General features: G+C 33.9%; 1 protein-coding gene across 1 annotated transcript in view; it reads left to right on the forward strand.

The window, feature by feature from the left end:
- The window catches only part of Acadvl (Acyl-CoA dehydrogenase very long chain), a 136,460-nt gene that overhangs the window by 53,811 nt on the left and 66,656 nt on the right, over window positions 1–15,993 (forward strand). The window contains exons 6-8 of the mRNA XM_090376974.1: window positions 514–645; window positions 13,747–13,860; window positions 14,700–14,894. Of these exons, the coding sequence (XP_090233100.1) occupies window positions 514–645; window positions 13,747–13,860; window positions 14,700–14,894 (441 nt within the window). The remainder of the gene's footprint in view (window positions 1–513; window positions 646–13,746; window positions 13,861–14,699; window positions 14,895–15,993) is intronic.

Raw genomic sequence — 15,993 nt, forward strand, 5'->3', positions numbered from 1 at the left:
GCCCACTTTGAGAAGCACTGCTCTAGCACATATCAGTAAATATAAAACCAACTAATAAGATTCAGGCTTTGACTAATGAGACAGTCTGATAAGCATTAAGCAGTCCATTGACATACAAGCTACAGTAAAGTTTTTTGAGGTAGTGTAAATTGTTTTCTAGTGATAGATTTTACTAAAGGACTGTTTCTTCTTATCTGTATTTTTAGAAAACCTTATAGATATTCAAGTTATTGAAAAGAAGGGATATGGATTTTGGTTCATATCACACACAAAATAAATTTTACTTTGGGTTATAGTTAAATTTCTATATATTTTCTTTGCACCATGTCAGTGATTCAATTGGGGTGTTGCAGGAGATAGAATTTCTAATATTGTGGCTGGGCAGTGCAGAATAATGTAAAATCAGTTTTTTACTAATTTTCAGCTACCATATTTGTAACAATAATGTTTTGATATATATATATATTATAATTTTCTAAGTTAATACCTGTTTTTTGATATTTATTATTTTAGTCCATTGGCTTTAAAGGTTTACTTCTATTTGGAAATGAGCAACAAAAACAAAAGTATCTCCCAGATCTAGCAACAGGAAAGAAAATTGCTGCATATTGCCTTACAGAACCAGGAAGTGGATCTGATGCTAGTGTAAGTTTGTTCTTCTTCCTTGTGACCACATTCTGTAATTGATTGACGTAATCTCTGTATATTTCTACACACACGCACAGATTCGAAACAGCAGTTTTTTAAAGTAAGTTTCTCCATTTTGTGATTGGAGAAATCCGATCTTTGTACTGTTATCAAGTATGAGTTTGAAGGATTGCTCCATCATATTCCTGGCCTTAGTTGCTAATGCTCCTAAAAACTCAACAACAACAACAGCTCCATCATATTCCACTGTTGCCAGGTGGTATGCAATTTTACTTGTGGAAGAGCATTGTGTGAAGAGCAGTATCTGTTAGTGTCTGTGAATTAATATAGAAGTAAAAATAAATAGTGATGAAAGATTGTCAAACATGTTGAGTCCATTGGCATATCTAAAGGTAATGCATATGGTACAGTCAATGCTTTTTTTGGGATGGTACGGCATACCGGCACCTTTATTAACAGTGACATTTGGATGCAATGCACTTCGAAATTTGTAATATTCCATAAATCTTTTTCAAATTTTTACCTACTATTCAAATAAGCTTAAAATTATTTAACTAAATTTGCATTTTTCCCTGCCTATTGTTAAGATATTTTCTATATAAAACTGTATAACCATTTTTATAATTCTAAATTACTCAGTCGGACCTCTGTTTAACGAATTCTTTTATAGCAAATTATTTTGAATTCCCCTTGGAAGTTACATTTAAAACTCTTTCCGTTAAGCGAAGAAAATTTTCATATAGTGAACGGATTAGGAGAGAATTAACTTGGTGCGCACTGTTTGCATTTCTGGCCTTTAGGCAATTAGTGCTGCTGTGCGAATTAAGAGAGGTAAAGGGTTTACCATTCTACAACTTAATGGTACTTGGTAAAACCTATCCGACCACCTGTCCCACATATGGAGAAGTCGCGCTGGTCAACAGTGAGCAGATCAAGGGGTATTCCCAATGGGCTCTGGTCCACCTTCTACTGCGGTGGTGTTCAAACTTTTCCCGTAGAGGGGCCATATTCAAAAAAAAAAATTCAAAGTTAGATTTCTTTAATGTGTTACATTTTCCATATCTTGTTGCTTGTAAAAGTAAAATTGAAAATATTACACTTTTATTAATTACAATACACAATTACATTTACTGAACAAAACATTTAATGAGAATTTTTTTTTCATAATTAACAAAATTTAAAATGCTGTTTCAGTTCACTTTCCTCATGGGCCGTAGGTTGGATACCTCTGTGAATCAACTGTTCGAGAATTAAAAAAGTGATTTTCTTTTACCCTGACAAATAATCATCTGTTGTTTCATGGAAGTGCATTATCCACATTTTTCTGTAAATTTTCCCTATCTCTGTTTACATGGTCACAGTACCTTAATATCCTTAGGCGCCTCCGTAGCCAGGTGGGAAGGAGCAGCAGCAGTGCGTAGCACACGCTTCTTGATTAGACCGGGGTTCGAGCCCATCACCACCAAATACGGAGGATGCGGAAAGGTCAGGAAATGACCACCGCATATCCGGAGCAATATGGCCTTAGTTGCTAATGCTCCTAAAAACCAAATAACAACAACAACAACAACAACAACCTTAATATCCGAATGACACTGACATTTTGGACAGTTTCAAAAAAAAAAGAAAAAAGAAAAATATCATATTTAAGAACTAGTGACAATACCGATGACGAGAGAAGGACAACGAAGATATTAAACCTTCTAAACATGAATTGTTGGCATTTGGTGAAAATAAACTTAGAAAATTCCAGTTAAATGGAAAGAGATACAATTTGTGGATTTCGGGAATACCTAATTGAAAAGATGGTTTTGGAAGAATTGAAGTATTTGATGGACATTCTGAATAAGATACCATTTTCATTGAGTGAATGTGAACGAGGATTTTCACAAATGAATCTGATCGCCAGTCCAACCTGAACTTCGTTGATGACGAAAACAGTTACTTCACTACTGTTTTTAAAATTGTAGGCCCACCGCTGACCCACATCAGATCCAGCAAAATATATCGATTCGTGGCTACTTTTAACGTCATTCAGCAAGAGATGCCCACAAAGAGCAAGAAAAGAAATCAGCATAGGTATCGGATGAAAACTTAATGAAAATTTGGAATATTCTACAAAAACTGTATTATGAAATTATTTTTACTTGTTATTTTTAGGGTCCGTAGTCTAAAGAAGAACCCTTATAATGTCACTCGGTTGTCTGTCTGTCTGTCACAGCATTCTATCTCTGGAACCACTCAACCTATTGACTTGAAATTTTGCATGGGTTTGTACATCATGTGAGCCAACATAATGCCATATTGATCATTGTTGACAAAAATTTGTCTGAGAAATGGGGGTAAAATGTGGGGGGGACACAATGTTGACAACCTATGGCTTATTACACACCATTGGAAAGAGCTCAACTAGTAGGTTTAAAATTAAAAATAACTGTGCCAGACAGGAAAATTTGAGTAATTTGTATCTCCCCCCCCCCTCTGTTTCTGTCGCTAATGGGGCTAAAAATTTAAAAATCACATTAGCTATGCTTTATTCAGTGCTTATCAGGGGAGAACTATTCCGATTGAAATATTTCAGGGTTGGCCAACTTAATTTGTGTTGTGATCTACCATATCAAGAATTTCATTGCACATGCTTGAAAAAGTTAATCAACACACATTGAAAAATGCTATTTATAATTTTTAAAATTAAATACAATTCAAAATTCTTATTTTAAATTCATACATATTTTAATTTATGCAAAGTTTGTGTGTTCATGTCATCTGCCAAGCTTTCAAAATTGGGGATATATTGTGATAAGGCCAACCATAAAGGATCTTCTGTATGCAAGTCCGTAAGAGTAGAGCGATTCTTCATGTTTGTTTGTTTCAAATACGAAAAGGCTGATTCACGTAGATATGTGGAACCAAAACAGGAATATAGAAGTTCACCACATTTTTTTTACATTTGGGTACTTTTCTCGGCAAACATATTTCCAAAAGTCTTTTTCTGATGATCTGGCTTTTAGGAAGATATCGTTTTGAAATGTAATTTCATTTTCAAGTAATATTTTCCATGTGAAAAATCTCAGCTTTTTTTTTTTTTTTTTTTTCAACAGGATATTTTCGCAAATGATCTTGCATATTTGCAAAATGAGCGAATTTTTTTTCTTTGAGATCCTTAGCCATTGCCAAACATTGATATTTATATGCAGAAATATTATAAATCACGTCACCCACATTTTTATTTTTTCCTTGTAATTCCAAATTCAGATCACTTAATTTACTGGTAAAATCTGGCAAAAAAGCCATACCACACAGCTACTCCGCATCTTGTAGCTGCTGCTAATCAACTCTCCTTTGATCAACAAATTTTTTAATTTCATTCAGAAAATTTCGAAATCTCTGTAGAAACTTACTCTGACTCAGCCACCTCACATCTGTGTGTGATATCAGATCTGGTTCATTTTCATAGAGTTCATTTCGAAAAGTCTCCTTTGAAGAGATTGTCCTCTGATGGAATTCACGATTTTGAAAGCTACACAAGTGTATGTCCATAACACTTTTAGTATTTAATCTTTTGCTGGCCAGCACTTGTTTGTGGATGATACAGTGGTAACTCAAAAAATCTGGGAATTCGTCATTCTTTTGGCACAATGATGAATCTGTTAAGATGCCCTGTTATTGCTTTAGCTCCATCTGTTGTTATTGATACAACCTTTAGCTCCCAGCTGTTCTTCTCTAGTGGCAGAATCATCGAAACCATATAAATAAAAACGAGCAATTGAGCTGTATCACTAATGTATGTAGATTCAAACAGTTGTAAAGAAAAGAACACAATTAGCAACACGAGCAAGCAATTATTCTTTCACATTTTTACTCATTTTTTCAATGTGTCGCATCACAGTATTTCGAGATAATTACAGATCTTGAAGAGTACTTTTAATTTCATTTTAGTTCTTAAAATTTTCAAAAAGAGAATCCGTTATTTCTAAAAATGCGTCTTTGATGAATTGACCATCAAAAAATGGTTTGCATTTCTTTGCAAGATGACTCACTTCAAATGAAGTTACAGTTACTGCTTTAGATTGTAAATTAGGTGTCATGAAGAAATTTTGTTGTGCAAATAATCTGGATTTAAGTTCTTTTAATTTATTTTTTCTAAGGTCACAATTAGACAGAAAATCCGATTGGTATTTATCACAGAGGGCGTTGAAGTGCCTTTCTAAATTTTCTTTTTTTTGGTATAGCCACGGAAGCATTGCAAAACAAACGACAAAATTTTTCTTTTGTCATTACCAAAAAGTATTCCGGTTCCCACTCTTGATGAAAATGATATGTTTTACTCTTTTTCGTAGTATTCATTTTAAATCAAAGGGTATTAAACTGACGTATAAGTACTGTCCAGTTATTAATATTAAGTAAGCTAAACAAGAATTCGACACATACAACGTAACGTGTGAATTTTCACAAGTCAAGCCCAGCGGCTGCACGGAAACAAGAGTAGTCACGTAGTTCAACCGATCAGGGGCGGGCCATCCCGAGAGTGCAAGGGGTGCACTGCACCCAGGCACCAACCTTCAAGGGGTGCCTGAAACTTACATACCCGTATGAAGAAAATTTTAAGGGGGTGGGGCACATACCCTAGGAACGCCCCTGCAACTGATTTGTAATAAGCGTATGCGGTGGGGTGCATAATAATAACATTTAGATTTTGACTAATCTATTTTTTATATATACAGTAAACCACCGCTATTCGCGGTATCTGTATTCACGGTTTCGCGTATTCGCGATCGCTGATTTAACATAAAATGAAACCTAAAAAAATGTGAATTTTAAAGTGCCGTGAATATTTTCTGCCATAAAAAAAACATGGGCGTGGCTAAAATTATCATTCCTGGTCAAAGCAGTGCTCAGTGGGTGGGGGCAGAGGGGTGACAAAATTGCGAGCATGGATGTTTCTCGCTAATCCTTGTTCAGTATGTGTTATGTGCTTGTCATGGAAGGTTTCGTCGTCTGCTTTTAATTTATATGCTTACAAAAGTGATAAATCTACCATTTTGCAGTGTAAAACAGACTTTTTCAAGTGTGTTAACGGAAGAAAGTGACTTTATTGTGGACAAGTTCTTTCTAACCCGTACAAAAATATGGCTACGAATAACAAGGGAGATGTGAAAATATCAAAGAAGGTGATGACATTAGCGAATAAAATTGAGTTATTAGATAAAATTTCTAATGGTGAAAATGTCTCCTCAGTGGCAAAACATTATAAAATCAATGAGTCAACAGTACGATCAATCAAAAAATCGGAAGAAAAAATCCGCCGTTGTGTCCGTGAAAACGTGCTAATTGCTTAAAAAATTTTCTGTGTAATTTGTGATGTTCTTTGGTCCTTAGCTGGCAGCTGGGGGAGGCGGTTGGCCACGCAACCAGTATGCTGCTGTAGGTGCCGCAGGGTTTCGGACTTGCTCTGTGATGTTCTTCCATGGCTTCAGTCCTGGCCTGGTTAAGGTCGAGACGTCGGCTCTTCAAGTCATCTTCCACTTGCTTGGCCCACGTTTTCCTAGGCGCGGTCCGTTGGATGCTCCATTGGGTGGGTCGTTATCTCCAAAGGAGTGTGGATGGTATTCTGTTCGTGCCCATTCTACATACGTGGCCAAACCATCTGAGCCTTCGCTTCTGGATTTGGTCGGCAATGGTTGGTTGCTGTTGGCATCTGGCGCGGATGGTATCATTAGTGATGCGGTCGCGAAGAGAGATGCCCAAGATCTGCCGCAGGCATCGCATTTGGAATACCTCAAGTTTGTTCAAATCTAACTTGAGACAAATCCATGTTTCCGATCCGTAAAGAAGAATGGGCAGGATCAAAGTCCGGAAGAGTCGGATTTTAGTCTTTGTGGAAATGTTGGTCCTCTTCCACAGACACCATTTGAGCGAGGCGAACGCAGTGGCCGCCTGTCCAATTCTGCTGTGGATTTCCATGGTGGATGCAACTTTCTTCTCCTGGACCAGCGACCCAAGGTATTTAAAGTCCTGCACTTGCTCGATCTGGACGCCTTCAAGATAGATGGTGGCTTGCGACCCATTTGTGATGTTAAATTAGAAAAAATGGAAAAAGCTTTAAATCTGTGGATAGAAGACCAAACTCAAAATAAAATTCCGTTAAGTTCAATCATCATTCGTGAAAAAAGCAAAACTCCTTTATCAACACTTTAGCGAAACTGGTGATAGCACTGGCGGGATAAGTTTTTTTGCTAGCAAAGGCACTGGTTTGAGAGATTTGTTTGAAATTTCTAATAAATATTACATTTAATATTGAATTGTCTCTTATTTTCATTTCGATGCCATATGCTTGCATTTCACTATGTACTGTCTATGTACATAGTCATATTATGAAGGTACATATAATACATACATAGACAAAATTTTAGACTAGTTTTTCTTATATATTTCATACTTTGTAACCGAACCCCTTTATTACTATGGGAGCCACAACTCAGTATTCGTGACATTTCTCAGGAACATAACCCCCGCTATTCGCGGGGGTTTACTGTATTTAAAATTTGTCGTGATCGACTGAAATTAAAGCCGAGATCTACTGATAGATCGCAATCGACTTGTTGGTCACCCCTGAAATATATCATTTAGTTTTTGTGTTAAAATTTAAAAAAAAATTTTATTGTACTTTGATGAGTCTTTGTATTAAGTAACTCTCCTTTTGGTGACAAAAAGGAAAAAGGTTGCTAAATAGTTAGTTAATAATTCTATAAAGGTCATTTAATAAATTTGCGACGAGAAGTATTTTTAACAATTTTCAAAGCTGGAGTTGTCCCAGTTGTATGCTCAGAGAGCCAGTGTTGTGGTGGCAGTGATGGTGGGGAGGCACCTGTGCTGAGTCTTACATGGCTTTCACCTGCCAGTCGTTTTTCCCCAAGACTTTAATTGCTTCTCCAAGAAGAAGTCGGGATCACTTCTCCCACCCTTGTTATTCACAACAACTGGAAAGACTCAAATAGATGTTTTCCTCAGTTTTAGGCCAAGCTGGGGTACTTTTTTCAGTTACCATAAAGATCTCTATTTGAGATACTACACTAACGACCATTCGTGACTACGGACCCTTCATCCTGAGTGCCCAGCACTCAATTGTTGATCAGTTTATTTACTTATTTTTTTTTATATACTTGAATAATAAATTTATGCTTAATATACTGTGTTAATATACTGCATTTGTTGTTCTTATTCCAAAAACATTATTACTAAAGTAACAATATCAGGAAAAAAAATTTTTTTAGAGTACTTTTCATATCCTTTTAATTTTTCCTGATAGCAAAAAATGAGTACTGGCACCAATTTTTTTTACAAAAAAAAAGCATTGGGTACAGTGATCAGTTTCTTGAAGAGAAAAAGGTTTCTGCACAAAGTTAACCATCCAAAAAATCTATGTGAAGACATCAGGACACTTTTTGGAGAAATTTAAACAGAATTATGAGATTTCTTTTCCAGTCTATAACTGTGGATAAGACATGTCTATGCTACTTTGATTCCCCATACACCAACATATGGCCTGGAAAAATGTGCCTGCTGCACAAGAAACTCCACATTGCCCAATCAAGCAAGGTGATGGCTTCCAATTTTCAGTGATACCCAGGGAGTTGGTGCTTGTTGATTACCTTGGACATGCAGTAACAGGCTAATATTACGTAACAGTTAATAGTGAAACTATGTGACAGCTGAGAGATGCAAGGTAAAATTTCTTTGTGGTGCCTTTTCCATCCAGACAGTGCACCAGCACATAAGTCGACTATTAAACTGTCTACCATTGCAGAATTCAAAATCCTCAATTATCTGGGTCTTATGACTTCTTTCTCGTAAGGGAATCTTCTTTCTCGTAAATCTGAAACCTTTGTTTCAGATTTCTCTTGGACAGAGAAGTGATTTATGCTATGAGAGACTAATTGCAGAAAAAGGACAGTATTTTTGCATAATAGGAAAGGACTCAAGCATTTGGAAGGCTTGAAAAGTGCATTGCAATGAAATAACTTTTTAGGAGGCATTATTTTTGCATAGTCATCCTGTTATTTTTTTTGAATCACCTTTTTAGACATGTAAACAAATTATTCATTTTGAGCTATATGAAAATAAGAATTCTGATGCTTCGTTAGTATTAAATGAAATTCATGCATTCATAGCATTAATATTCTGAATAAATAAAATTGCATAAACATGCAATTGTTTATTCTGAATATTTTTGGAATATGAATACATAACAGGTGTATCCATTTATAGTTTAAAGCAGAGTAATAAAGTTTGGTTAATAGTGATTGGTATAATCACTATAGACAGTGCTGGATTAAGGTATGGGCTAGTTGGGCCCTTGCCCGGGGCACCATTCTTTAAGGCAGCATTTCTCAAACTGTGTTCCGTGAGATGTGAACAAGTGTTCTGCGAAAAATCGTAATTAACAATTTTAAAAAATAATAATAAAATAAATTAATTTTGCATATTTGTAGTGTACACTATTTTTGTATCATTATAATATTTAACATAATTTTTTTTTTTTTTTTTTTTTCAGTTATTAATATACTGGCATAGACTAATAATCAAATAGACAACGGAACACTTTATTTTGGCAGGCTTTGCATAGAGAGGTATGCGTAGAGGTAATGACACCTACAAAAAAAGTAGCAATGTGGTGTTCTAGTATGCCATTCATATACAATTTAGCCTGGCTTACACGGGTTTAAGAGGTGCCTCCGTAGCCAGGTGGGAAGGAGCAGCAGTGCGTAGCACACGCTTCTTGATTAGACCAGGGTTCGAGCCCGTCACCACCAAATATGGAGGATGCAGAAAGGTCAGGGAATGACCACCGCATATCCAGGAGCAATATGGCCTTAGTTGCTAATGCTCCTAAAAACCAAATAACAAACAAACAAATGGGTTGAAGGAGAGGAGGAAGCGAACCGATATCATAACTAAATTCTCTTCCTTATATAAATTTTTTTTTTTTTGATAATTATTAGTATTTCAAAATATTATTAAAATATGTGACCATGGATTGGTGGTTGAAAACGGGAACTTTATAACGAGAAGCAAAGTACTTCTAGTAGTGCAACTGTGGTCGATGAAAACAAACACAATATTGTCACACTTCAAAGTGCGAATGAACAATCGCAGCCTTTTGTTCCCCAAAAATCCGAGGTGAAAAAATAGGAACCAGCTAATAAAAGACCAAAACAAAAGTATAATGACAGTTATTTGAATTTCAGCTTTACATGTGTTGGAAATAAAGATGATCCTGATGCACAGTGTGTCATATGTAATAAAATATTAGCAAACAGTTCTTTAGCTCCCGCTAAACTTGTTTCATAAGTGTTCTATGAATATGTTGTGAGATGAAAAGTGTTCCGTGACTAAAAAAGTTTGGGACTAATCTCGATGGAAGAACATAACGGTTCACATTAATAGGAATCTCTATTTTTATCATTATATTAAAAGCAAATCAATCTAGGAATCCTGAAATATTATTTATTGCCCTACTTGAGAGTTCTGAAAGAAGAAACAATGCTAAAATAAATTTCTTTAACTTTCACTAGCTTTAAAGTGCACTTAATTTAATTTCATCTTTATACAGAGCAGGATGACTTTCTCATTCTCTTGTGATTTTTAGCTGACAGGATTTAAACTGCTTGGTAAATGCAGTAGTCCTAATGATCACAGCAAACTGAACTTGTTTTCATTGTGAGTTTCTTAGTATGACATGATATTAAACAAATGGTATTGCCAAAAGGTTAGTCTACCAGTTATTTAAATATCTAAACACTGCTGTGATGGCCAGTTTAAGGGGTGCCAAAAACAGAAGAACAATGAGGCAAGAAATATATATATCCTTAGTAAAAGGGCACCAAAAAATCTTTCTGTCCGTAGTGCGAAAATATCTTGATCCGACTCTGACTGTACATGGTATGAAGAGAAAAGAATAGTACATTCACTGTAATAAGGAATAATTGCATAGAATGTTATGTAACAGCTAAAGGCACACATATGTATCTGTGAGATGCAGTAAATTGTCAAGTATGGTTTTAATTTTCAACAGATGAATGTAATCCTTGGAGGCTTTATGAATCTTTGCATACCTTGCTCTCTAAGTAGGTCTGGCAGGAGGGAGGGAGCAGATCTGGCATTGAAAGTGCCTAGTGAAGTGAGAAATAATGTGCTATGGAAATATTCAACAGACACATCAATATGCATATGAGGTTTACTGTGCCTTAAATGTATTCTGACATCTTTGCAATCTGTGAATTATTATAAGAATGTAGGAATAACTAATAGCCAAGTGTCATCTCTTATAATTAACTTTAAATCTTTAACTGCATTGGGAATGTAAGCTTAAATGAAACCAAAAGAAAGTTTGAGCTGTTTTTTTGCACTTTTTGTTAGACCTTATTAGACTAATCTCGATGGAAGAACATAACGGTTCACATTAATAGGAATCTCTATTTTTATCATTATATTAAAAGCAAATCAATCTAGGAATCCTGAAATATTATTTATTGCCCTACTTGGAGTTCTGAAAGAAGAAACAATGCTAAAATAAATTTCTTTAACTTTCACTAGCTTTAAAGTGCACTTAATTTAATTTCATCTTTATACAGAGCAGGATGACTTTCTCATTCTCTTGTGATTTTTAGCTGACAGGATTTAAACTGCTTGGTAAATGCAGTAGTCCTAATGATCACAGCAAACTGAACTTGTTTTCATTGTGAGTTTCTTAGTATGACATGATATTAAACAAATGGTATTGCCAAAAGGTTAGTCTACCAGTTATTTAAATATCTAAACACTGCTGTGATGGCCAGTTTTGTGACTTACTGGTTCCTCATCACATAGCATACAATATTTAGTGCAAATTCACTGACAAAAGAATGATAATGGAGTTTTTCAGTATGAGTCACCATGCAACATATGACATTAGACTTTTGCAGCAATAAACTTTGGCATATTAAAAATTATGAAAAGTAAGAGGACTTTCTTATCCTCTTTTGTGATTTTTGGCCAATTTAATATAAATTGCCATGATGTTGCAATATGATGTATCCAGAAGATTAATCTGCCATTTATTTAAAAGGAAAAACACTGCACTGCTCTGACCTTTTATGTACTGAATTGCAGCTTGTGTCATATGGTTTTGGTACAACTATTTTATTAGGAAATTATTACCAGAAACCAGAGGAGAGACCAGTAAGTCCGAAAACAGTCTTTCATAAGGGTATCATTCTTCTCTTTCTTGCTTTCTTGGTGATTCCCTTCTATTTCTGATTTTCTCTCTCTCTCTCTCTCAGGGTAACGCAGAAATTTGGCTGGTGCAGCATAAGCCTCAGGCTTCCTTGCACCATATGGCTAATAATAATAATTCCAAAAAAAAAAAAAATATATATATATATATATATATATATATATATATATATAAAAGTATCTTGCCTTTTAAATAAATAGCTATGTCTGCCTGTTTTCTCCCAATTTCAAATTCTAAATACCAATTTTTTCTTAATTGTATGAACATGCATGATTTAAAAATAACTTTAATAAAGAGTAAAAAAAAAAAAACAAATTTAGAATGCAGACAATTTTATATGGATGGCAGTTGGGAATAAGCTTAAATTATATGGTATTCTTGAATTTCCTGTGGCGAATGCCAACCTAAAAAAGTTTGGTGTTCTTTTAAGCCGCAATTTTTAGGAAACTTTTAATGATGTTTTGTACTGAAACATTTTCCATTTTTAGTGTTGATTCATTTTCTAATTCTGCAGCATTGAGTGCAAGCTCTGTAATCATGATTCCTGACTTTCATAATTTCTGACCATTTTACAATATCTATTTGTCTAAAATAAAGGGAATGGGTTTGATTTTGCAAAAGAAATTATGATGGCCTGCATTATTTTGAATTCTGTTTGGTGTATCTGACAAGCAGATAAATAGGATGAATTCAGTGAAGTTATTTTAGTGACTAGTCATCTTTTTATACTTTTAAAGAGTTATTGTTCAATGCCCAAACTAAACTGGATAACTGCCAAACTGATTAATTTAGTTACAGAAAAGAAAGTTACAATGAATAAATATAAATTATCAAGAAACTTTGAACACTCTGACAGTTATAAATAAATTAATTTGTAATAAGTTAACTCTGTGATAAAGATATGCCAAGCAGACCATGAAAAGAGGGCCAGTAGTAGAGATTTTTACATACTTGAATGCTAGAAGAAACAGACTGAACCATGTTGGCATGCTTCAGAATAGGCCTTGGTAGTCATTAATGTCCCTAAACAATTAGCTTCTTTTAAGAAAGAAGTGGATCTGGATGTTGAGCAGAGCAACATTAGATTTTACAGGTGGGGAGATTTACATGAATGGTGCACATTTTTTTTTTTTTTTTTTTTTTTTTTTTTTTCATAAAATATAAATAAAAACATGACTTAAATTAATTTGTTACAAAATGTCATATTTTTATATACTACTACTAATTTATTTTTTATGAAATGGGGAACAGAGCTGATTTTACATAGTAGTAGAGTGGGTAGGGGTGTTCAAAACATTTTAAAATTGAATTATGTAATTATGAATAGTCCCTTATATTATGAGGTGGAATTATCAAAAGAATTAAACCCTATGTGGTTCATTAATTCATAAATGGTGGATCACAAAAGGAATTGTTTATGATTTTAATGTACTTAATTTTATTTATTTGCCTAACTGAAACACTATCCACATAGTTTACCCATTAAAGCTCCCTTCTCTTCCCAGACCCTAGAATTCACGTTGTACATCATGTGAACAGTGTTACCTTCAAATCAGGATATTTCTCTCATATATTGAAAAGTGGTAAAGATATTTTTGTTCAAGTACAAATTGAAACAAGTAAGGAGAAAAATCCTTTGCACTCTTTGAAGCTCCACAATTTATGTTTCTGTTATTTGTGCTATATTTAATATAAATGAGTGCAAAGTAGTTTTAAAGCTGTCATTGACATTATGCTGAAAAGCATTTTTATTTAAGAGAAAAAAAAAATTATATACTTATACAGTCATTGAGTGCTTTTTTTTTTTTTTTTTTTATTTTTAGTCAATAAAAACAAAAGCTGTGCCAACTAGCGATGGAAAGCATTATATTCTTAATGGAACCAAACTGTGGATTAGTAATGGGGGAATTGCTGACATCTTTACTGTTTTTGCAAAGGTGAGGCTTGTTTGTTATTATGTATTACAATGTTTGTATTAATTAGTGCGTGTTATTTTTATTTTTTTATGCATAGCTGAGCATAACATCAGACCTTTGCCTTTATACTCAGCCACAAAAGGATCATTACACATCTCATATTGTGAATTTCTTCACAAGTTGCCTAATCTAAACATTGAATAAATATCACTTCTCTAGAAGAGAAGTATATCTTATCCTTGGTTCCATTATTCACACACACACAATGTCTAGTTAAAATCCATTTCCTTAGTTTTATCTGAGAATATGTAAGGACACACAAAATGAAACAAGACATGCTGAAGACAAGATAATATGTATTTCCAAGAACTTTTTATCTTTTTTCTCTAGTTAACAAGTTTGTGCTTAATTTAAATTTTTAGTTGTACTGAAGAATAATAAAGGTTATACATTTCACATTAATTTTAAGTGTGTGCAAATGAAAAAAAGCAGAATAATTCTCAAGGTTTGGAGATTAAAAAAAAAAATGGAGAAAACTGACTTAATTGCAAGGTATGAAGGTCACAAATTATGTATAGTACACCTTGTATTAAATGTTGACATAATAGTTGATTATCTAGAGAAGCAGATCTCAACCTTTTAACTGTTGTTACATATAGTGTAATAAAAAAAAAAAAAAAAAAACAGTGTAACAACAGTTATGAAATACTACATTTCATGTGTGAAATGTAGCATTTCACACGTGACTATTCTCACGTGTGAAAACTACATACTACAGTTTGTCAAACTTAAACATTTACCAGATGTACTTAATTAATACAACCTATATTATTTTATTTTATTTATTTTTTTTCTCTCAGACTCCTGTAAAAACTGCCAGTGGTGAAGTAGAGAAAATGGTCGGATTTGTGGTAGAAAGAGCATTTGGCGGTGTTAGCAGCGGCCCACCAGAAAAAAAGATGGGTATTAAGGCATGTAATACATCTGAAGTTTATTTTGAAGATTGTAAAGTACCAGTTGAAAATATGCTAGGAGAAGTAGGAGATGGATTCAAAGTTTGTATAATTTCTTTCTTTGTGCACTTTAAACAATAGAAATTAATTGTTACTTCCTTGTATCAAAATTAAATATGCATTATTCAGAATTTTTTTTTTTTTTTTTTTTTGTCAGGATTAAAATTCTGTGATTTTGAAATATATTCAGATAAGCAAGTGCTATTATAAAGTATCATTTCCTATGTGTAGCAATTCAAACAAATTCTGTGGAATTAGTGATCATCATATGTCCCCTGCCACATGGCAAGTTCTTGACAACAGAACTCAGTCACATCTCCATCTTTCCCTGTCTATATCACCCTTGTTTAACCCATGATATCAATCAGTTACTGTCCAATCACCCAATATTCCAGTTCTCATTTTCCTGCTTAGCCTCTTTCCATCACTTCCCCTTTGGTTACTTCTTTTAGCAAACTTTCTCCCCTCAATACAGTAGTCCAATTTTTCTTTCTTTGTAACTTTTATCATACTTGTTTTCTTATTTCTTTCTCATTACCTTCTTGTTTTCTAATGCTGTCTGTCCATTTCACCCTTCAAGTCTTTTCCTCAACTACATCTCAAAAAATGCACCCAATTTTTTGAAATGTAGGTGTTGAGACACCTTTGACAGCTTGAATTTTTTTATTTTTTTATATTTCCTTTACTGTCCTTTTCTCAGCCATTTAAAGTGTGACACTCTTTTAAACTGTTCTTGAATATATATGTTTCAGACACAGTATATTGTGTTTTGCTTCTGGGGAGAAAAAGTCATATATCATTCAAAGTCTCAACCAGGAATTGAGTTTATGATATTAACCAGAATTTATTGAGTTTATCTGAAAATATGAAATTAAGTAATTAATGCATTTGTGCAAATGACTAACTGACATTGTAAATCATGATAAAGCACAATAATAATGGTTGAACAAATGCATTTTTAATTTTTCTTAACTCTCCTTCGCTTCTTTTCACAAATGTTGAATGAAGTGGCATAAATGCAGAAGTACAGTGAAACTACAGTTTTGGATATATTGCAGGTATGATGATGTCTCCAAAATGAATTATGAAAAAAAAAAAACATGTGTTCAAAGAACTATCAATTACATGTTGTAAACTGGAA

Source organism: Mastigoproctus giganteus, chromosome 1, assembly GCF_048544385.1.
Source record: "Mastigoproctus giganteus isolate SK-2022 chromosome 1, ASM4854438v1, whole genome shotgun sequence".
NCBI classification, from domain to species: domain Eukaryota; kingdom Metazoa; phylum Arthropoda; class Arachnida; order Uropygi; family Thelyphonidae; genus Mastigoproctus; species Mastigoproctus giganteus.